This window comes from Cupressus sempervirens, chromosome 2, assembly GCF_028749045.1.
Source record: "Cupressus sempervirens isolate cs-2001-9-10 chromosome 2, ASM2874904v1, whole genome shotgun sequence".
NCBI classification, from domain to species: Eukaryota; Viridiplantae; Streptophyta; class Pinopsida; order Cupressales; family Cupressaceae; genus Cupressus; species Cupressus sempervirens.
In genome coordinates, this window is record NC_143119.1 from 414,568,090 (window position 1) to 414,593,228 (window position 25,139).

At 35.9% G+C, this 25,139-nt stretch overlaps 1 protein-coding gene across 1 annotated transcript; it reads left to right on the forward strand.

Moving 5' to 3' along the window:
• The first annotated feature begins 1,898 nt into the window (after positions 1-1,898).
• On the forward strand, positions 1,899-24,375 carry LOC149572863 (putative protein phosphatase 2C 58). Its single transcript, XM_089813938.1, has 5 exons — positions 1,899-2,263; positions 6,335-6,586; positions 22,600-22,876; positions 23,033-23,187; positions 23,652-24,375. The coding sequence occupies exons 1-5, from the start codon at positions 2,189-2,191 to the stop codon at positions 23,790-23,792; spliced, it is 900 nt and encodes a 299-aa protein (XP_089670064.1). The 5' UTR covers positions 1,899-2,188; the 3' UTR covers positions 23,793-24,375.
• The last annotated feature ends 764 nt before the right edge of the window (positions 24,376-25,139 follow it).

Below are 25,139 nucleotides of genomic sequence, written 5' to 3' on the forward strand. Positions count from 1 at the left end.
CTTCATGTTGCTCGCCAATTATACGTTATTTCATGAATTTGGAATATTGTTGCATTCTCTTTGTTTCTTGTTGCTCCTTGTTCTTGTTTGTTCATGTTGTGTGACTCTTGCTATATAATTGGACATATCTCATTGGGGTCCCTCTATTCGTGATCGCACCATCATCACTTTCCTACGACCTAGCTGATCTTTATCCTTCACATTTGTTTGATGCATCTTTCTCGTCTTTGAAGCAATGCCATTCAGGCGCCACATTAAAGAGGGGAAAAATGAGGACATCCTAAAATTTCTCATATGAATTTATAAATTTGTGTCAATTATTTGAATAATTAATTATATTCCCCACCCTTCCTCTAAAATTTGCTTAATTTAATTGGTGTGTCACACCCCCTTATCCCAAAGTTTAATTAGTCCTAATTAATTAAACCTAACTTATGACCTAATACCCTCATTTCTTACTAAATCATATCCACTAATTGATCCTTGATTAATTAGGCTAATTTCACCATTCATATCTTCATTACCCTTTTAAGGCCAATTTCATCATTCTTATCTTCATTAGCCTTTTTCCCCAATTAAACATTTTCTCATACATTTGATAACATTTTTCTAATTTTAAATGGTTCCTACTACCTTCATGCCTTTTGTCACTTAGTGTGTAGCCACCCTAATCTTTCATTTGTTCCTCTTACACACCTTGGCACACCTTGTATGACTTTCATGCACCTCCCCACTTGTCACTTTCCATCCCTTCCCAAAGTTTCTCACACTTGTGTGAGAAAACCTATACCTCTCACATGATCAACTTGTCCTAATGCATTGCCACTTATCACAAGGCTATTAGCTCAATTCACCTCACTTCCTTTCATGGAATCCCAACGCTCTATTAACATTCAATGCCAACCATCCATTTATTCTAAAAATTCCATGAAATAGAGCCTTCTCCGATTCAATATCTAGTAACTCTCAAACTAATATCGCAATGCTAGTTTGTGCTTAGAATCCATTACCATTGTATCCTTATAATGCCATTTTGAGTTTTGAATCCATTAGCTTATTAGCCTCTTCATTCATCCTTTAAATTTATCATTCTATTTTTGCATGTAGATTTCCACAATTCATAAATAATGACATATAATTTTTGGAATTTGATTGTGTGTGTATTTTTAACATCAACATTTCGAATCACACTCAGTGATCCATCATCATAATGAGAGAAGCTAAAAGGAAAATGAAAATGACCATGTCCTTTTTAGCTCAATTGAATGTGAGAAAATATATAGAGAGACATATAGATTGTTTATACTACTTCATTGCGCTTCCATATGATTTGACATGTAATAATAAATTTAATAATAATTGGTAGAAACTATTGAAAATTTAAATAGACTAATAGATGTTGACTTCCTATTTAAATAATTGGTGAAATAACAAATAAGTACAATATCAAGGCAATGGATACATGACAAGAGAATAAAAATGACATTGCATATGGGTACTTTCCTCTGTAATTTTATTTAAAAATGTGGTGGCAAACTCAAAAGATTAGACAGGGCAAACAAGAGAGGAAAAGACGAGAGTTGTTTATATGATTAAAAGAAGAGCATCAGAAGAGTTGAATTATAAAATAAATCATACGCGGATTCCACCTGACTTTTTAAGAGGAACACCGGTGTAGGCTCACATGCAGTCAAAGACAAACTGGAAACAGGGGAACCCCTGCTTTTATATCCGCACGACCCGTCGATACAAACACTGTTTACCGCCAATGGAAATTTAGGTGATTCACCTCCGCAGCTTTTGAAAAAAAGCACGCCCACTTGGTGAAGAATAGCGATGTATGTACCCCATATTTTGAAATGAAACAAATAAATATTGCAAAGGTTTGACCAGTGTGCAGCGTGTGGGGTGCGCAGAAGGGAGGCATTAATTACTCCCATTTTCATTTACTCTTATAGTCGGACTCTCATCTTTGCTTTGCAAGGAAGCTTCCTCAATCAAACAAAGATAAGCAGCTAACTCAGGCATTTGCTCTTATCTCCAAATACTTCTTCCTCTTCAAATTGGGAAGAGATTCAGCTTACCCAATAAGGGAATTGCAACAGCAATAGCAGGAGCAACACCGGCAGGAAACCTCTGTTTGAAGGTTTGAGACTATAGTGCTGAAGATAGAAGGCGTGAAGGTGCCATGACATCCAAAGTGGAGGAGGAGGAAGCATCCTCCAAGTCTAAGGGCAAGAAAGAGTTTCTTTCCAGGATTAAGGTATTCTGCCTTCGCTGTTGACACTTCTACTTTTGACTTGGGTGATGATAGATCATGGTTTAATAAATTGGGGGATAATTATGTCGGCTTCCTTTGGCCCAGTTGTTCTCCTCCGCGAATTCATCATGCTTTTTGTTGTAGAGGGATTCTGAGGGTTTGGTCTGCTACTATTATAACATGACGAACCGTGCAGTGAAAAGGAGGACTTCTGATTGTTTATGATATGTCAAGTAATTGGACCAAATGAGTTTATTTGTTGGGTTTAGCTAATCTTGGTCCATCTGGATGCAGATTTATATGTTTATGGATATCATATGCTTGTAAAAGCTCTTGGAAACTCGTGGAATAGAAACTAGTTAAGTGGGTTTTGTCCCCTTTTTATAAATATTTCTAAAATTGACTTGATACTTAAGAGGATGTGGGAATCTGATTGTTTATATTATAGAAAGGAAGGCTGAAAATTGTATTGAGATCCGGAGGATCAAAGTGCCTGGACAGGTCTCAAAAGATACAGTAGGCTACAAAAAAGGTAAAAGGTAAGGGGACGGTGGTTTTTTAAGTCACAACCTGCTCTGCTTGTCTTTTGGACAAATGACGGAACTCGTTGGAAAAAGGGGGACTTTTTCGTTTTATCTTGTTTAAATTTGGTGCTCGGTTAATTTCGTCTTAGTGGCCAGGTTTGGGAATAGGGGTGCACCTTGCCAATTCATCTGCTCCAGAAGTACACCAGCAGTAGAAATGACTTTGCTAACCGAATTAAATAAAGTTAATCAATACAAAATAGCTTCTTTTGTTGTGAAATTTGGATGTTTAGCTTTCGTCCCTGCTGAATACTGGTGTACAAATGTTACCTTGTTCTGCTCAAATTGTCTTAGTTTGGAAAGTTTTTATTAGGGTGAAGTTCTTTGCCAGTGTGTGGAATCCTAATGTTCTGACAAGCTGAGCGAGCCATATGGCCTGATAGATTTGGACTCTCGGTTTTACTCACCATAGGGTGTTTAGTTTGTGTTCCTCATCTCTTCTGTGAAATGATCTGAGTTTTTTTTAACTCAAGCAGTCGAATGATGAAAAAATTTACAATATCCAGTTAGGGCTATCTAATATTGCTCCATGCCTTCACTGGCCTAAATTTAGTTATTGTGAAGCTGCAAAAGTGAGCCCGAGATTCTGTTATACTGAATTCAGAATATGATTCTTCAAACTTTAGTTTTTGTAGTTATCTGCTATTCTTTTTTTGCAAGGTGAAAAGTTGCCGAAACATGATAATAACCGCTAACCGAGAAATTTTAGTAATTCCGAAGTAATCATCTTCTATTTGTTTTTGACAGTGGAAAAGCTGCTGAACTATATTAAAAACTACCAAAGGAGAAAATATAATTATTTTGATTAATTTTGATAATGAAGTTATCAGGCTTCCAGTCTTAAGCAGAGATGAAGCTATGGGTTTTCATTGAAAGCCTAGTGGCCCTTCAAAAGGACCGTCTGTCTAGGAGATATTCATGGTGATAGAAACACAATGGTAAATATAGTCGTTAATGAGTGAAATAGATATATGTTTTTTGAACTAACTGAACTGAAGCACCAAAATTAGAATAAAAAAATCCAGTATTTAACTTCAGATGGTCAAAAGGGCCTTCTGTCTTCTAATTCAAAACAGAATTAAACTGCAGCATGAAAAAAGAGAGTTCAAGGAAATTTCATGAACACTTTTTAGTCAGTGATCCAAGGTTGGTGAAGTTTTTAAATGGCAATGACACTGTTGAGCTTGGAATGCTTGGAGTAGGTTCTTAAGGTTAAAAGAGAATTGAATGAGGATAAGGGTGCTTTGAGATGACAAGAATGTTGGAATCTTTGGTAAGCATAGAGCAAACCCCCATTTTACAGGATGTTGATGCTCGAAACTAAAATGGCAGTTAGCTAACAAGTTTGGAAGTCGTTGGCTGTGGTTTGAGCATGTTTTGGTAGACATTTTAAGCTTCAAAGGGTTGGGGCATTTGGTGGCTTGTGTGGATAGCTTGGCAGTTATTTTCTTGTAACTACTGGGGTGGAGGAATTAAGCATAGTCATGGTGTATTATTGCCTGGAAGATCAGAAGGAGAGGCAAGTAGAAAGAGAAGGGATTGATCATGTAACTACCAAGTAAAAAAGAATTGAACATATGAAGTAATGTCAGAAAGACCTTGTGCTGTGTAGGCCACTAACTTTTCTTGGTAAGTTTGTGTCTTTAAACCCCATCCTCAAGCTTGAAATATCTGCTTAAAACTGCCACCAACTTTATCTGCCGCCTTTGAAAGTGATGTAGAGAAAAATAGAGTTGAGAATAGGCTGGAAATAAGGGAACCAAAATGCACAACCAAGCATGGAATGGAAACTGAAAGGGTTTGAGCAAAGAGTTCCACCTTCAGGTATTAATAACATCTGTTTAACACATCCTGTGTATGGGATAATAGCTGTCCTATCGTTGCTTTTTTTCATGTTAAAGAGTTGCCTGTCATGGTAATGATGGTGGGGATGGTATAAGGGTTTACCACCTTGGGTGAAAGGGGTGAGCAGACTACAAGTTTTGTGGGCAACTAGATTGCATGCCACCGTTTTTATAGTCAATTTGAATCATTATATCTTTTCCTGCCACAGGCATGTGAGAGTTCCAACTTGAGGTGAGACCAGCCCTTTTATGTTTGGTTCATACATTCTTGGTTGATGATAGTTGTAAAGTGTGATCTAATCTTGGAACGAGGAAGCTTACTGGCTTTGATTGCCCTTTCCTTTCTTGGGACATTGTGCAAAGAAAGGCATGCTTCGCCAAAGCATTAGTGACCTTATTCTTTTCTCATTGCATATTACAGATCTAATTGCCCTAGAGCCATGTTAGAAGGCTATGGATGCCACAAATAAACTGATTTATCTTCTCATTGCATATGATGGTTTTGAGGCAAGAGTCTAGACCAAGATAACATTCTATGATTGAAGTTGGGAATACTGATGCACTGCTTGGCCCTTTTAAGCCCTTGGGTTACCTCCAAAGACATAATTCGTGTTTGTTTTCTACCATGTGTCGACTGGGGGCTCCAAAGTGATGTCTAGAGATTTCTTTTTAAGAACGCCTTGATTGAAGGTAATCATCTGGAACAATTCTAAAGTTATTTCATAGGTTTTGTTTGTCATGAGCTACTGTAGTAAATTAATAGGATTAAGTTTTATTGTCAATAACATTTTGATGGATGCTGTAAACACCACAATATTTTATCATATGCATCACTAGGTAAAGGGCAACGAATCTAATTTAATGTTGCCCAAATTCAGCTTGCAATGCTTGTATTATTTTGACTGGTTACATGTTTGTCTCTTGGATTGAGCTATCCTTATTCTACATGGTTGAATTTGTGGTGACTGTTTGTTTAAGTGTGAATCATATTTTGTATTTGCATGATAGCTTGTTCGTATCTTTTCCTGTCAGGTTGGTGTATCTGGCACTTATTTAATTCGAAGGAGAAACTTAAGCTAGGTTTCATTTTGTGCTAGTCCATGTCCAGGCCCGATTGATCAAGTGTTGTTCCAGATTATATACAATAGTTAGGTTGGACTTATTAATCTAAGTGATGAGAAAAAAATGTTCAGGTTCAGTGTATCAAAGGCCGAAGAGGAATATAGTGCAAAAGGAAAACATGGAAATTTTTTGCTGTTTGCTTTTGGGGTTGGTCTACTTTTGATGCTTTGGTTAACTACCAAATTGACTTTGTATTTCCTGTTGGCAAATTCCTTTTAACAATTAATTCATTATTTGACATGGTATCTAATATAGAACTACACAGATGACTGCTTGTTTTATTCTGAAATAGTAACAATAACACCATAGAGGCACGTGTTTTAACAAAATAGAAATCGTGCCAATATTTGGAAACAAACTAACATTTTTGTCTGCTTCATCGTACTTGATAGTTGCATGATATTTATCTCAAGGTATGATCATGGTTTTAAGTTATTTGCTTATTAATTTATTTTCATGGTTTGGATGGATTTCTTGCTCAAGCAAAATTAGTACTAATGTCTTCACATTTTCTTCTTTTAAAGATGGCAGCTGGCTTTACTCCATCATCATCCGATAAGGGAAAAGGTCGATCAAAGCTGTCAAAGAAAGGAGTTATTCATGGATTTTATTTAGTAAAGGGTAAATCAAGGCATGATATGGAGGATTACTATGTTGCAGAACTTAAACGTTTAAAAGATCATGATTTGGGCCTTTTTGCCATCTTTGATGGACATTTAGGACACAAGGTCCCCAGTTACTTGCAATCCAATCTTTTTGACAATATTTTGAACGAGGTAAATATGAAATACTTGTTTGTGTGGTAACCCTGACCTTTCTTTACTTTTTTATTGGATTGCTAACGTAATTAAGGTTTGACTTTTTTTGGCTGGATCGGCCTAGAGTAAATTCAATACTTTTCTTTTGATTGAGAGAATGTATTCCTCATTTGAAAATATTACATGACATTGGCAAAAGTAAATCTAAATCTAATGTTACACCTTGCATTTTGGCCATTCTAATGCTATTTATGTGTTTATTTTTCTATTTATCTTTTAGGGGAAAGGGCAAAAATGGATAGCATGTGAGACAGGACCTCCTGTCAAATTATAATCTGTGTTACATGCCTCCCTTTAAATCCCTGTCCCTATCCATTGAGGTGTTTCAGGCATGCATACCCCCTGGAAACACCCTGGAACACGTCCCCAGCTTCAGGGACAGCAAGAAAACATTCAGGGGATGCCTAGCTGTCCCCAAGGCAGTTCGAATGTCTCAGACTTCCCATTACCATCTTGGGGGCAGCTAGATGTCCCTACAAAAAAAGCAATTTTTAATATTGTTTTGAAAAAACTGTCCATATCAATCAAAAAATGACTTTTAAATATATCATTATGTCATTTTAGCAGCATCAATAAAAGATCATGACAGCATTATAAGAGCAATTAAGTTAATCATGGTAGCAGTGATGACAATCAGTCATATAACAACAATGAATATATCATGGTTCAAATTCATAGTTGATGATTTAAGTTATATAACAGTTAACACTATTGCCATTAATTATGATTTCTGATTTCTTTGGTAAAAAAGTTGCTAAATTCAAGATTCTTGATATGGTATTAAAGCTATATTTGCCATAGTTTGGTAGAGTGTGATATCGTGTGAGAAGCACAAGAATTGTTTCACATCAATTTAACATTGTCATGTTAACAGTTATATTGCAGTTCATTGACTAGTAGAATCTCTCTCTCTCTCTCCATGTATGTATGTATGTATATATATTGCCATTCCCTTCTTTAACATGAAAATGAACACTTAACCAAGAAACCCACAGAAGGAAATTCTGCTCAAAATTTGAAGGAGAAATATGGTTCTAAACAGGGGATGTTGGTTGATTATATCTAGGAATGAGAACTTGCATCAGTGCTATGGCAAATATATACAAATATTTTCTCGGATTGCCACTGACAAATACATGGAATAGTTTGAATCCATTGAGTCGGAATTGAATAAGTTGTCTTTATCATTTGATATTTCCATAGACAAGGATGGTGTAGAAAGGAGAGGGTTAATTGACTTCAGTTAGATCTCATTTGGATCCAGATGCAAAGAGATGATTATGTCAGAGTCAGATCTTTCTGGAAAGTCAATGAAATAGTAGAAGCTAAACTGAATCATTTAGTCACGGTACTAGAAGAGGCAGAGAAAGAAGAATTGAGTTATATTAGATCTGGATGACAGAGCTATTGTTATTGTTCTACTGGTGCAGTGCAATATTCAGATTGAGATGCTTCTAACTGCCTTTAATCATTAGAAATCCTTCCACTTGGAACTCAAGGTGAAGTACAAGGAAGTTTTCCCTTGAAGGTAATTGAAGTTTTGTTTACATTTTTTGTTTCTTTTCTGATACCTTTTGTCCTTCACAGCAAAGAGGGAGAATAGTAGAGAAAGGAATATGGCACTAAGGGGAGTACAGTTGAACGTATGGCATAGTATAATGGTTCAAAGGGGAGCTTTTTAGCTTATACAAAAAAAAAATTGAACAGTTTTATTTTCTGTAATCTTTTTTTTAGCATGTTGCCATCAATGACTAAGGGGGATATTGTTGGAAAGTTGTCATTGATGAATCAGAATATTGTAGTTATGTCATACTGGTTGTTATTGTGCAACGTCTCTTTGTTGGTATATTCTTTTATGGCTCTTAGCTAATATTGTTTCGGTCTGCAAAAACAGATATGGGTTACAGGTAGTGTGACACTAGTACGGGGGTATGTCGGGATGGGTGAACAATGGGCCTCCATTATGGGACGGTAGGGGGACATTAGCGAGGGGAGGACAGGGTAGGGAGGGGTGTTGTATACTATACATATAGAAGTTGAAATGCTAGTTATTGTGAAATGATGTTTTAGTATAATATAATAAATTAAAATACACGAACTAGAACCGTTGAACATTCAACTAAATAACATAGTACATACCCAATAATAACATTCAAAAATCAAAACTCAAATAGAAATTCAAGTACCCATCCCAGTGGTGGCGTGGTTGCAGAATGACCAAGATGGGGTGCTCTGATACTTACAAGTACCCTGTGCAAGTACATCTCGATGATGTTAGGGGACGGGTACTTGAAGGTTTAGGAGGGGGTGTGAGTCCCTGTGTTTTACTCATTAAAGGCACCTCTACTTAGCATTCAAGTGTGGGGATTCTACATATATACCTTGGCGCTTGTACGCTTCTAAATTGCATTACATTATCTCTCAATACTCATTTGGGGGAGCCTACAACCCACTACACCAATCTGTAACATTATGTACCCCAATCTAGTATAACATTAATACATGCAATTTTCATCTACTTTATATGACTATGATCTTTGTTCTTTTGTACTTTGTTATTTATGTTTTGTTTGGTATAACTTTTCCACTACCAATTTGATGGGATCATGTACAAATTAATTTTATAATTATCTTCACATTTTAGTTGTTTTTTATATTTAGACTTTTACCTTTTATAATTATCTTCACATTATAATTATCTTCACATTTTAGTTGTTTTTTATATTTAGACTTTTACCTTTTTTACAAAAGATTAAGCATTAGAACCCCCACGGCAAAACACTGTTGGAGACAGACCCAAAAACTAGCAGACAACCAACAACCAACATACCAACTTTTTGGGTTACTATAGTATATCGATTGTTGATTTCTCTAGGCATTTCTTCAAGATCATTGGAATCCCTTCTTAAAGGCAGAAATCAATAGTTATCACTTACAATATGTATTACGCTAATAGATAGCTTCTATTATTAGTTAATGGTTATCTATTTGTAATCTATTGTAAATATTATAATGTTTCTAATGTTTAGTTACGCTGGAGATAATTGTTTGTTTTCTTTCAGCTAGAATAGAAAGTTTCTATTATTTACGATCGTTTCCTAAGGAATCATTGTCTCATTCTTCTGTATATATTGACCTCTTGGTCTTTATTAATATCAAGCAAGTATTTTACCAATTACATCGTAATATGGTAACAAAGCATATTAAAAAATAATAATTTCTTAATTGAAATTTTCGGATCGTTATTATCAAAATTAATTTTTTCCTAACATCCTTGCTTCAAAATACCTAGTTTTGGCTAGGGTTTTTAGAGTGTCTGGAAAATGAGATTTGTTTTTCAAACCGAAACTGGAAAATCTTCTACAAATTGCGATATTTGGTTTGCAATTCGCGACTTTGATATCAATCTCAGAAATCGCAGGTTCCCAGAGTCGACTTGTATGCTCGCATTGTAGTGTTGGGGCTCGTTTTAATTGACAAATTGTGACATCCATTGACATTTTTTGAGGTTGTTTTTTTTTTTCAGATTTTTTTTTTTTTGAGGTCGCGCGTCTGTCATCTTTATTTTTTTGTGTCAACTCTTCATCTTTTGTGTCATCTTAGCAAGAACACCCCCTTTCTTGGAAAAACAAACATCTTTTTGTCTGTAATTGCCATTTTTTCTTGCAACTTTTTCCTCCATGGTTGTCGACTAGGGTTTTGTTCAAAAACCCTAATTTTTGGGCTCGAAATTTTTCTGATTACAAATTATTGGTGGGTTTTTTGAGAGCTCAAGTGGGTTGTAGTCAATTTTTTTGGGTGCTTCAATTTTCGAGCCAATGGATCTAGAAACCGACAACATATTCTTGCTGGGTTTTTCGAGCTCTCTTCTAGGTACCCCTTCAATTTTTCTCGGTCTTCTGTTTTTTTGCCTCAAAGTACGCATCTTTATAGAATTCCATGCTTGAAAAACGTGCTATGTCATCTCTAACTAATATATTTGCTCGAGAGCAATTCAAAATTCAACGGTCAAAATTTGGCACTTGGAAGCAGCAAATAATAGCAATTTTTGAATATCAGAATACTGATCAGATTGTTTTGAGTGTTACACAACGTCTGATTGCCCTTGGTGCTAATCAAAATACTTGGGATCTGAATAATTGGGAGGCAGTTATGCTTCTCAAATTATTCGTAACTGATGAGCTCTCTCAGATTCCATCCGACAAGACAATTGCCGAGATATGGGCACATCTCAAGAATCTTCATGAGACTTTTGACAAAAGGAGAGCTCTCTTTTTGAAGAACACTCCGTTTTTTATTATCATGGATTAGCGAACATCGCTCTAGCTAACCTAAATAGGATTTAGGAAATCTGTGATCAGTTGCTTGTCATTGGTCGCAAGATGGAGGAAGAGGACATTGTGGTCATCACTCTTAGGGGTTTACCCAAGTTCTATGAACATTTTATCAAGACTCTCAACATCACTTCTTTTGGTGTTGATATGAAATTCACAGATCTCTGCACACTCCTGCTTCAACAAGATTGGTGGAAACAACAGTTCGGTTGCAGTTCTAGCTCCAACTCCACAGAGCAAGCCTTTGTTGCTAAATTCTTTCAAAAGGATAAAGGCAAGTCTCAGCAGTCTTCTCAATAGAAGTCCTTTGCTCCAACTTTAGAAGGCTCCCGAAAGAAGAACATTCAATGCAACTATTGCCACAAGTTTGGTTACATGAAGGTTGAATGTCGAAAACGCTTGGCTGCCCCTCTAAGCAATTAGGTTCGCAACCCAAAGCGAATAGTGCAGAGCACATTGAGCAGACAAAATCTGCTTTTTATGCCTTCATGGCTAAAAGACTTGCAAATTATGTGAAGTCGTTTACTTGGTACATTGATTTAGGTGCCTCTTGTCATTTCACGCACTATAGAGACTGGTTCACTGACTACCAGCCTTATTAAGATTCTATTATTTTGGTGGCAGAGAAGAGTACATCGTTGTTGGCAAATGCAACATTCAAATTCAGTTTGCTGGGAGGAATCTCATTTCCCTCGATGTATACTACATTTCAGGCATGGAACTAAATCTACTCTCAATCAGTCAGTTGATGCAAAATTCTCCACAATTGGATGTCACCTTCAATTCACATCAGTGTACTAGCGTTGATAGGGCAACTCGGTCTATTTTGTAGTGGGTCTTGAGGATCATGGTCTTTTTTTGACTTATTGGTTCTAGTAAATCTCGAGACTTAGCTATGGCTGCTCGACGATCTTTTGATAGCACACTTTGGCATCAACAGTATGGGCACTTAAATGTGCATTATCTCTTTCAGCCTGCTCGGGAAGAGTTTGCCATCGATTTGCCAGAGATTCAGACTCAACAACTTGGAGTTTGTGATGCATACTAAGTTAGGGAACAACATCGCACACCTTTCACCAGTGGGGATTCATGGCGAGCTTCAAAAGTACTTCAACTTGTTCATGCCGACATTTGCGACCCTATGGCCATTCCTTCTATTCTTAGGTCTAGGTATTTTCTATTGTTTGTTGATGATTTTAGTAGAAAAGTGTGGGTATATTTTCTTGAAAAGAAATCAAATGCATTTCTTGTATTTTAGAAGTTTAAACCTTTAGTTGATATCTAGTATTACTCTTAGGTCAGACAATGGGGGAATTTTTGTTCTAATGAATTCTCTAGCTTCTTGGATACTCATGGCATCAAATGCCAGTTAACCACACCCCATACACCACAACAAAACAGTGTAGTTGAACGTTGGAACATAACAATCACCAAGATGGTTCGATCAATGTTCAAACACAGACATGTTCCAAAGAAGTTCTAGGTAGAAGCAGTTAACACTACAAATTATCTTTTGAATTGGTCACCCACAGTGGCAGTCAAAGGTAAGATTCCAGAAGAGGCTTGGTTAGGCTGTAAGCCTAGAATCAATCACCTAAAAGTTTTTGGCTCCCTTGCTTTTGTTTGGATTCCTGTTGCATTACGCACCAAGTTGGATGCCAAGAGTCAGAAACTTATGCTTGCTGGATACAGTAGTCTTTACAAAGCCTACCGCTTGATCGACACTGAGACATCTAGTCTCTTATTCATGCTTGTTTCTCCTGTTCCTGATCTAACAGACTAGCCTATGAAGGCTCATGATTTGGGAGTTAGGCTTCCATTAGGTCAATCTGATGGGAGGGTTCCAGTAGCTCTTGCAATTCCACTTATACCAGTGATCCCTATGCAGACACCTCTAGCTTGTCCTACAAGATCAGCCACATTTGTTGATGCTTCACTTGAGTTTGATCTAGGTTCTTCTGATGAGGAACTTGATCATAGAGCATTTCCTAATACTAATGTTAGTCATTGTCCTCTTCGGCCTAACTGGTGGGCTAAGACACTTGTTGATCTTTGTGATGATGACCTCATTGATAAGATAACTGCTCGGAAAAAGAGAAAACCTACGAAGTCTGTTAATTATGCTCCCATGGCCAACATTCACAGTGCATTTGAACCTCAAATACATTCCAAGGCTAAAAGAATTCCAGAGTGGGAACAGGCTGTGACATCTAAACACTAGAGCTTGCTAAAGAATAACACTTGGGTCCTTTTTGATCTTTCACTAGGGAAGAAACACATTGTTTGCAAATGGGTTTACAAGATCAAATACAAATTTGATGGTACTTTGGATAAGTACAGAGCTCATTTAGTTGCAAAGGGCTTTTCTCAGTGTTAGGGCATTGATTATGAGGGGACCTTTGCTCCTACTGCAAAGATGAGCACAATTAGATTAGTCCTAGCCATGGTAGCACAATTTAGCTAGAAGGTCTATCAAATGGACGTCAAGAGTGCTTTCTTGAATGGTGATCTCCATGAAGAGGTCTACATGACATAGCCACTTGGTTTCAAGGTTGTTGTTAACGACCATTAGGTTCTCAGATTGGTGAAAGCTCTCTATAGAAGGAGGTCCCTAGGGCATGGTACATGAAAATTGATATGAAAATTCATAAGTACTTGAGTGATCAAGGCTCCTAGAGGAGTTCTTCAGACTCAAATTTGTACATCAAGACTACTGATAGGAACATCATCCTTTTGGTTATTTATGTGGATGATTTGATCATCACTAGCAGTTCGACATCTTTGATTTAAGGAATCAAATAGAGTTTATGCCAGTCTTTTGATATGATTGACCTTGAGCTCATACACTATTGCCTAGGTGTTGAGGTTTGGCAACAATCTTTTGGTATATTTATCTCTTAGCCCAAATATGCGAAGGCTCTGTTAGACAAATTTCATATGCAAGATTGCAAGCCTGCATCTACACCCATGGAGCAGGTCTCAAGTTATCAGCCAAGTCTGATTCTCCTCCCATTGATGATACTACATACTGGCAACTAGTGGGCAGTCTCATATCAGCTTCGTAGTCAGTTACATCTCCCGCTTTATGACAACTCCCAAGGCTAATGATTGGATGGTAGCAAAGAGTGTGCTTCGTTATGTGAAGGGCACTTCATATTATGGACTTCTTTACTCTCGGAGTTGTAATCCTAGACTCAATGGATTCATAGATTCAGATTGGGCATGCTCCATTGACGATAAAAAGTCAATTTCTGGAAATGTGTTTAGTTTGGGATCCGGTGTTGTCATATGGACCAGTAAGAAACAACAAACAATTTCTCTCTCTTATATAGAGGCTGAATACAAAGGGACAATCAAGGCAGGTTGTGAAGTTGTTTGGCTTCGTTGGATGTTTGGGGATATGCAGATGTCGCCAACAAGATTGACCACTTTGTTTGTTGGTATCAAATTAGCATGAAATCCACTCTTCCATGAATGAACCAAGCATATGGATGGTCACTACATACGACAGCTACTTGAAGATAGAACAATAGACTTACAGTATGTTCCTACCATGGATTAGACTATAGACATTCTCACCAAGCCTCTGGGTTCTGATAAATTTATCAAATTTAGAGGATTGCTTGGTGTTGTCGATAGATTAACCATTAAGAGAGGGTATGCCGATAATAGATACCTTCTATTATTAGTTAATGGCTATATATTTGTAATCTACTGTAAATATTAGAATGCTTCTAATATTTAGTTAGGTTGTAGATAACTGTTTGTTTTCTTTAAGCTAGAATATAAAGTTTTTATTTTTTACGATCATTTCCTATGGAAACATCATCTCATTCTTTTGTATATATTGATGTCTTGGTCTATGTTAATATCAAGCAAGTATTTTACCAATTACATCGTAATAATATGTAACATGCAATATTGCAATGCTCCTTTTCAACTCTTGGATCTAGGCAATAAGGTGGGTGTATCCATATAGATTGTGCATAGTGAATGTATAGTACAATGTATAGACATGACAGTATGTAGTTTTATTTGCAAATAAATTAGACTAAACTACTAATATTAAACACAACGTAACCATCATCTAATAGCAGCAACAGGTCTGGAATCTAATCAGATTGCGTACTTTCTTGTTGAAGTAACATGGATCGTTTTTGGCAAATGTAATAACATGACCATTGTAATTGATGTCTTCCAAATGTAGATATGAAGACTTATAAATATGAGAGGAGGAGACATGTCTCATGAAGAAACATATCTCTATAGTTAATCATCATTAGTTAATATATTAATTATATAAATAACCATATGTCTAATATATATAAAGAATATTTATCTAATGATATGATTTATCATCAAAAATGTATCTCATGATCGAATCAATCTAACTGCAACTACAAACTTAACAGTCCCTCTTAGTTAGGGAGGATTGATATAGAACACATTATGCTCTTGAGTATATGAAGAGATCATCTCAATATGATATTCTTGGAATGACATATTAAGGATATCGACATAAATCCATCAACTTAGATGTTATATTTCAATATAATCTGAAGTATGATTCAACAAGATATTCATCATACGTATATTATTTTGATATGCGTACATGTATCAAATTCTTGATGCCTATCAAAAGAATATGTTATATCTAGGAGGATATGAGTTATCTAATTTCCGGTACTTTGGGACTACAATTTAATATAGTCTATCAGATAACAAGAAATCACAATGTCATTGTCTCTATCATGACAAGTATCATGGTCTTCGGCACTTCGTGACAACAACTTAATGAAGTTTGATCATGATACATTCATTATCATGACTTCAAGCACTCTGGAACAACAACTTAATGAAGTCTGTCATGATATCAGGTCTACCATTTATAAGATTGTCACCTTACAATGGTTACCTTTTGTCTGATCATGATAACATGTCTACCATTTATAAGATTGTCACCTTGCAATGGTTACTCTCTGATCATGATAACAAGTCTACCATTTATAATATTGTCACCTTATAATGGTTACCTTCTTTTTATATATGTCAATGAAAGATCGTCACCTTTCATTACATATCATATGCGAAATAGTAACCACCATGAACCAAGTCAGAGGGTGGTACAAAAGTTTTCACCTCAATTCTCTCTCATAGAAAAGAATGCATTACAAGGAATTTCACTTAGAACTTCTCCTGATAGAGAAGATATCATTCACAAAGGATTGCACCTCAAAATTATCCCTCTGAACAATGATCCTAGGAAGTTAGGTCCCATAGTTACTTATTGAGAGGCTCTCTTTGCCCAAGGATGCGTGTCAGACTCCTTCTAAATTTGATATCAATTTTCTGATTTTTTGTTGATAAGTCATTACTTCCTCATGATATACATAGGAGTAGGCCCATCAAAATCATGCAGTCACACACATGTATTTCTAGAATCCCTTTGAGTATCAATCTTCTAAGCTCTCGCATTGCCTTAGAAGAAGTTTCATATTCCCTCTTAATGTAGAAGGATCTCATAATCTCAATCATCAAAGATATTTGTTTCAAGAGGCTCACTTTATCCATCTTGATCATCAACATCTTTAAAACTAATATGTTAAGATTGAGTCTGCACAATATTTGGTAGCATGTGTAAAGTAGCAACCTTCTTTTCCTGCGAGAGCATCCTATAATAGGCAAATAATTCTTATAGTATGTATAGGATTATAAATAATTGAATAGACAAATGTAAAAGATATGAGTACTTATCTGCCCATGAGGGTCGTGGAACATCTCCTTTCTAAAGATGGTTCAAGTGGGAATGAAACATTGGTTATTAGCCTCCCCCACAATGTAAAATTCCCACTCTTATATCTTTGAACACTTTTGCATCACATCAAATATGACGACTTCTTTCTAAGTTCCAACTTGATCTTTTTATCCGTTGAAGGTCCAAACATTCATTAAGCTTAACAGTAGAAGCAAACATGTCCTTCATTTTCTCAAACTCGTCCACAATACGCCAATGTCTTGATTGAGTATGATTGTGCCACATGAATGAATCTACAACTCATACGTCGAGTTTCATTCATCAAAGAGAGAATCACAGATGCTTCAAATGAATTCTTAAAAGCTTCATTAACGTCTCACAACAACTCAATTTCCTTTGTTCATGCAAAGGTATTTGTTTGATCTTTTGATTAAACCTATATTATGCACATCTTGTAATCTGTGTATTCCAAATTTATATCGTTGGTGAATCCATCACAACCTGGTTTACTACCTCTGAATTAATATGATCAAAGATCACCAAAGGTTGATTGAATCATATCCTCTATATGCTTCCTCTTTTTTAAGGTTGCCTCAAATGTTAGCTTGCCTCTGAATTTCAATCTTTCTCTTTTTCTTGCAAGAACATTCTCAAAGGAGAATATCAAGGTATATAGCTTTTGGTAGGATGTATAAAAATACAAATAAGAATGTTAATTTGGCTATTAGAAATTTAACACTGCCTATTACTAAAAATAACATAAATGATTGTTGTATTTATATTATATTGTCGTAAGAACTTAATCTTTCATACTCCCATATTAAATCACACAATCATTATATCAACTTATTAAATATCATTAAATGTAATTATCCATATATAAATACATGTATATATATTCAAACTTTCAATAATATTTATATGTTAATATACATATAAATAATAAATTATTACCATTTTGCAAATGCAAATTAATTAACACAATTGACTTACCTCAATACTTACCTTTTAATGAGATCAATGGAATTGATGCATTTATCACCTTAAGACCGCCTTGGGTTTCACTTCAGCCAAGAGGTAGATAATTTTACTTTGTTAAGTTTGAGCCTCTTCTTTAATCCTACCAGTGACTTGATTTCCATATCTGTTGAGGATGCAATCCTTGTTTTCATAAGTAATCCAGTGTTGCAAGTTTTGATGGCATGATGAGCCACTTCTAAGTCAGCAATCGAGTCCCGCTATGAGTTAGTCATACATGATAGGCGGGGCAATCGCTTATTTACTATGCCTAAGGTATCAAAGGTGTTTCCACATCATCCTACTGTTTTCGGTGCTCCTTTCATCCCTTTGACTTTCAGTGATATAATTAAGTTATCTGCTTCAGAGGGTTACGGCAATAATGAATCACTTTCCCTTGTGTATTCTTAGATGTTTCTTATGTGGACACTTTCTTGCCAGTGGCATTATTTATGGCCATAGTAGTCGGGTCGAATGAGGGTTATTGCCCATTTAATATGATGATGTTCTTATCGCTTTCTTACAGCCCTTTGTAGTTTCCAATATAATTTCGGAGTACTGTCCAGAGTCTTATTTCTTTATATATGTTTTCTTGTAATATATATATACATAATTCCCTATATTCCTTCTAACATTTTTATTTTAGTCTTGCTTTGATAATTATTAGTCAGTCCATACTCCTTATAATAATAATAACATTCTATCCATGGCTAAAAGATTATGCAGTAGCCTTCAATTCTACAATCACCATTTCTTTGCCATGTCATGGTGCATTGTTACTGAGGCATTGATAGATTCTTGAGTAAGTCATATGTGCCCACTATATTCTGTAATCTATTTTCTTCCATATAAATGAGATAGATTGCTTCTTTGTCCTGTTCCAATCCATTGATGAGTAGGATGTTGATTATGGTTTTCATCAGGATTTTTAATATGTAGGTTGAGGATTCTGAGATTCCAAGACAACATGTTCCACACAGATAGGAATCCAGCTCGCATATTTATCCTAAAGTCATTATAATGATGCACAAGAGGTCTGAATTTTTCTAAGTTTCTACATGGCTCGGTAGATCAAATTTTTAATGGCATTCACACTTTATCAATGAATCCAACAATTTTCTATCTGGTATGCAGTGGCATTGGGACTGATTTTTTCATTAATGTCAAGTACACATTTAAACACTGCTCCTACATTGCATTGAATCTACGTGCATCTGGGTCGGAAAGAAGGCATCAAAACCTCAAATCTCAAGTATAATGTCATTGTAACTCACTCAGCCTGCATCCAACAGGACATATAGTCTTAATCTGAGCACAGACAATGTCTATCCGTCCCATTGTGTGACATTATTCTGCAGTCCTTCATCTGATCTTTGTGACGAACAAGAATGGGCAACCCATAAACCCATAAGTTTAGATATTTAAGTAGCCTTCTCATACTTGTTATGTCTTATTGATAATCTCTATTATATTACGTGGATGTCACATAATCGCTGCAGGTTCAAACTCCCGAGAGTATCCTTATCAGTTATATGCTCTGCTCTTTCCCTTTGCACAATGAATATCAACTTTTATATATAGGTCACTCTGCTGTATATTATTGTCTCTGATTGTAATATTGATCTGCTCCAGAAGTCTATATTTGTGAATATTTAGACAAATATATCACTGAATGAAGATTGACGAGAATATATATGTCGCTGAATACAAGTACTGAATGTGCTTCATTCTGTAGAGTATATACCCAAAGCAAAAAATCTCGTTGAATTCGATCTGAGTATATAGATATGATCATTGAGATTATAATGGATATGAGTCACTTTGCTGTATGTAAACTTCAATTTTCTTTTTTTCTGCTATGAATATGCTCTGAGAAATGTTCCTTTATAATTCTTTTCACAATAATGATATATTTTGGTAGGGAGGCCGCACCCGGCTATATGGAAAACTTAGAACTTAACATATTCACAAAGATCAAACACCAACTCATTCTAAGTTTGCCGAACACTTTGGCAATCTTGTCTTCAATGTGTTCCACCGCAGAGTTTGGCCCCATCCACCATAACTTGACTGCAGACACCTTGTCCTGCCTGAACATCTTACATCTTGGATGATTAAATTGATATGCATGCCGCACAGAGATTGGGTCTGTCTGTCTTTTGGGGTTCGCAGATTGTGACATAACTATAACAATAGACCTCTTACACGTAAGATCATTATAAGATTGCTTTGTATACACATGTACTCTGACATACTTTGAAAATGATTCTGAATTTGACTGGGTCTCTAGAATTATATTTGCCTTCAATATTTGACTTAAAATTAATACTTATTCAAGTCGTCCAACACTAGTTCCACCAAACATTTGCAGCCTGCTCTGATACCATGTTGAAGTAACTTGGATCGTCTTCGGCAAATGTAATAACATGACCATTGTAATTGATGTCTTCTAAATGCAGATTTTAAGGCTTATAAATATGAGAGGAAATGAAGAGACATGTCTCTATAGTTAATCATCATTAGTTAATATATTAATTATATAAATAACCATAAGTATAATATATGTATAATTAATTATATAAATAACCATATATATATATATATATATAAGAATATTTATCTAATGATGATTTATCATCAACAGTGTATCTCATGATCAAATCAAGCTGACTGTTCTGCCTCTATACCTTGTAATCTAATACCGCCTACCTCTTTCAAGTTGATAGGATGAAAATGTTGACAATTAGAGATGAAATTGTGCAATAGAGAGAAAATGCCAACAAGGTGAAAACACTTCCAATATGATGAAAATTGTACCTTTGAATAATATATTCTCTATGTTTGCTAGAAAGTCTAAATTCCATAACACTCCACACTTGAGTAATCTATGACTCTCTTGCTTTGTCAGAAAATCTCCTCTGTGTTGAACACAACATATATTACCATGTTAACTTGGTTTTATATATTGGTCCATTAAGATACAAATTTGTGAAGGAGAAAACAAACCCATTGGTAGAGATGAGCTTTATGAACGTCCTCCAAGAAAGAGGTGATGGCTTAGCTTCAACTAATCTCCCCCTTTCCTGACCTCTTAGTAAAAGATCAACTAGGAATTCCAAGGCAGCTTAAACTTTGCACCACTTATTCTTTTCACATGGGGCTTTGAAGTTCACCTTTCTTGGAAGCTTAAATTTCTATGAAGGTAAATAAATAGAGACAAAAGATTCTCTTTGATCCATAGTTACAACACGGCATGTGCAATCTGCTTGTAGCATTATATTTGAGCCCTAAAAAGGGTTTAATAGTAACAAAACATCTTTTAGTCTTTCCAATAAAAGTATCATCCCACTAAGTTTTCATAATCAACAAGCACAAAATAGAGTAAGGATGTGCGTTGTGAACCTTTTATGGGTTCCCAAGAAGTCAAGTAATTAAATATATCCTGACAAGCCATAAGAGTAAAAAATAGAAGCCCATAGAAGGGGAAGAGTGGCAAGCCCTTGCAGTAGCTTTTTGTTTTCCTCACAATAGATCTTGATTATGTTTGCTAGCCAATTTATCATGTACTTTTAGGTGGCTAAGAAGAGAGTGCAGTAAGTGTAAATTAATAACTTTATTATACGAAATGTAGCATGAGATTGAGAGGCTCGAAGGAAATATCGTTGGCAACTCCAAAATTTAAGTATACTTGGTAAGGACAACGCATTGGCCATTACACTATGCTCAAAAGGTTAATTATCTTTTGTAGTTAATAATATATAATCAGTGTAACACGGGGACTCCCCCCCCCCCCCCCCCCCCAACCTCAAAGTACTTGTCCCCGCACCGGGTACTTGCCAACCCAAGTACCCCCACCTCTGCTATTCCGCAACCATTTTGCCACTGGGATGGGTACTTGGATTTCTATTTGAATTTTGATTTTTGAATGTTACTATTGGGTATGTAATATGTTACTATGTTGAATGCTCAATGGTTCGAATTCATGTTGCAGTTTTGCTATGTTCAAATATTTTAATTTGGTATGTTGTACTGAAACATCATTTCATAACAAGCATTTCAAGTTCTATATGCATACTATACAACACCCATCCCTGTCCCATCCTCTCCTTGCCGCTGTGCCTTGGCCGCCCCCCACCGTCCCGAAAATGAGGTCCATTTCCCCCCATCCCAGAAATGCGTCCCGGCATCCTGTCTTCCCGACGTACCCGAGTACTGGTGTTACATTGTATATAATTACCTAAATATAGAAAACACAAATAAAGAGGGGAAAGGATCATAAATTGAATGAAAAATCTGGTAAATCTGAAACAAGGAATTATGTTGTTTTGTAACAGTAAAGAAATAAACATGCAATGCTATCGAATCGACAGTGGCTTAGATCGAAGAACTTAAGTATACATTCAGTGTAATGATTAGTCAGTGATCGCAGAAGCCACTAATGTTCTAACTACACATAAGTTTAAACCTACAAATGTAATTTTGTACAGCCCAATATGAGTGGGCCCCAATGTGTGAGACTACCTAGGTTATACTATATTAGTAAAATAATTTTTAAAAGAAGTGGGAAAAAGTTTGTGATTGTTGTTCTATCTTACTCTCCAAAAGAGATGCAAAGGACACTGATCCTTTGATGTTGGGAGGGCTTACAACTAGTATTTGTCTTAGATGCCTCTTTATGCTTGTCTGTCCAAAAGATAATTGAAGAAAATTTAAATGTTTGGTAATGCCTGAGATGCTCATCTTAAAACATCTGTTCACAATTTGATGTGTGGAGCATTCTGTTTAAAATTGTCCTGAAGTTGCTAGGCACTTTGTGTAAGAAATGTAGTTTAACACTGACAAAGTTTTATTATATATCAATGCAGCCTGGGTTCTGGACAGAGCCAGAGAAGGCTATAAAAAGTGCATATCGCCGAACTGATGGAAGGATTTTGGCTCAAACAGCTGATTTAGGGCCTGGCGGCTCAACAGCAGTTACTGCTATTCTAATTGACGGGAAGAAACTTTTTGTAGCAAATGTTGGGGATTCTAGGGCTGTTCTATGTCAAGGTGGCACTGCTATTCAGTTGACTGTTGACCATGAACCAAGCACTGAACGGCAAAATATTGAGAAGAAGGGTGGCTTTGTGACAAATTTACCAGGTACCATTGCATAAGCTGTTCTCAATAAAAGCTTAATGTGATTTAGTTTTATGTTTTTAGGTAAGTTTGATGCTTTTCTTTTCTAGGTCAAAGTGCATCTCAATTGATAAAAGGGATGAACTGTATTCCTATTGATGTCCTCTATTATTCTTTCAGGAGATGTCCCTAGAGTTAATGGTCAACTTGCTGTAGCTCGTGCATTTGGTGATGGAAGCCTAAAACAACATTTAAGCTCAGAACCTGATGTAATACAAAGGAATGTAGATACAGCTACAGAATTTCTCATCTTGGCTAGTGATGGATTATGGAAGGTGAGACAGTCTTTAGTTTAAGTTGAATCAATTTATTAATTGTTATAAATGTGCTAATTTGATATAAACCTAGCATGAAACAAATGAATCTGAATACAGTAAATATACTTGGTTTAAGTTGAAAGCTAGGTACATCTGGTTCTAGCTCATGGCCTACGTATTAGTTATTTGGAGACTAAGCATGTGTCAGGGGAGCTATTGAAGGGATTGCGAGAGGCCAGATTTAACACAACATAGAAACTGTTAATACTCGAACTATTGTTGAAGCTTTAGTTCAAAACAAAACAAAACTTAAAATTGTAGCCCCAATTTGGATTAATTAATTTTATTTTCCTTTCCTTAACATATCTCTGTTATCAGAGTGACACTATTGATTGCCTTATCCATCTGTTTATTTGATTTTCTTCCCCACAAAATATAATTCTGTCTGTTGAAGTATGCCTTTATTGTGCTGCTACGGTCAGGTCATGAAGAATCAAGAGGCTGTTGACTTGGTTAGAAAGATAAAGGATCCTCAAGTTGCAGCCAAGTGCCTGACTGAGCAAGCAGTATCGAGAAAGAGCAAAGATGATATTTCATGCATTGTTGTTCGCTTCCAGAGCTAGTGGATTTGCATTTATGCGAGCTCTTTGATGTATGGATTACTCCAGGGGCAGTCAATAAGTATGCCAAGATCACCCCATGCTTGAAAGGTGGCATGGCACCCCTTCAATTTAATCAAATATTCTCAAGTTCTTTTGTTATGCCTATTGGAATGTTACCTATGTTATAAAGGAAATGGGAAGGGCTTGTTTCTTTTTTGAAGTTGTCAACCATCGAGAATTTAATTTTGAAATAGGAGAATATTTAAATGCTTCACAGAAGCATTGATATATGTAAAAATGTTGATGTCAGCAGGCGGTGGCGTGTCAATGCTTGCAAGTGCTATAAACAGGAACACAATTTCCAGTTAAATATTTACGCTGAATTGTTATGTGCAAGCTGACATGCATATGGGAAACATGATTCTAACATGGTACTACAACTATCTATGTAATAATACTCTAATGGCCAGGCCATTTGAGTGGGAATAATTTTTTGGGTGGATGTGACATATGTGATGGAACTTGGTCAATAAACCAAGCTTCATCATATAAGACAATACATTGTTAATAGTATATGACTAAACATGCTCAAATTTACATGCAATCATCATCGATTCAAGTGAATATATTATATCAAAAAGATAGTGAATGTGGTTTTTAGGTAATGGTCTAGCCAGCAACTCCATTTTGTATCAGGAGATTCCAATTGTTGGAAGAAAGAAATTTTATTTATTTTAATAAATATAAATCATTCAAAGTACATATGCTTTGAGTTTCCTACCCATGACCAAGCCACGATAAACTACAAATTGCCAATCCACCTAAACAAGCATGCAAACCTGCCAAGATGTTCACAGCACATTGTATAACATTTTTTTTAAAAAATAGAGAAAATGTATCATGTGATGCTTAAGGGAAGTGATTTATGAGATCTCGTTTTTGAGAAAGTACAGAGAAATGATGTATTGTGTGATGCTGTACAGAAACGATTTACATGATCATGTTGAGAAACAAACCTAAACCTGTATATGTTGAAAATGTTAGAATAAATTTTAGATATATTGATTTCTGACACAACACAGTACTGCATCACCCGATTTTGATGTTAGAATAAATTTTGGATATATTGATTTCTGACACAGCACAGTACTGCATCACCCAATTTTGCCACATTGCAATATGGAGTTACATACAAACACAAAGGGTTGGAGACAATTAAAACCAAACTCTATCGAGTCCAACAAAAATCTCAGGGGATGGAGAGGAATCTGGAGCTGGACAGAGGAATAACATTCTCAGATATAAGTGTGGTGCAGGATGTGTCTGGTGTGGCTTGGACTCGTTATATGAGCCACTGCAAACTTCCTT

Bases quoted from the DNA above. Each gene is read 5' to 3' on its own strand.
- LOC149572863 (XM_089813938.1), top strand. From the start codon at position 2,189: ATGACATCCAAAGTGGAGGAGGAGGAAGCATCCTCCAAGTCTAAGGGC. The intron at 6,587-22,599 runs GTAAATATGAAA...ATATCAATGCAG, and splicing joins TTGACAATATTTTGAACGAG to CCTGGGTTCTGGACAGAGCC. The intron at 23,188-23,651 runs GTGAGACAGTCT...TGCTACGGTCAG, and splicing joins CTAGTGATGGATTATGGAAG to GTCATGAAGAATCAAGAGGC.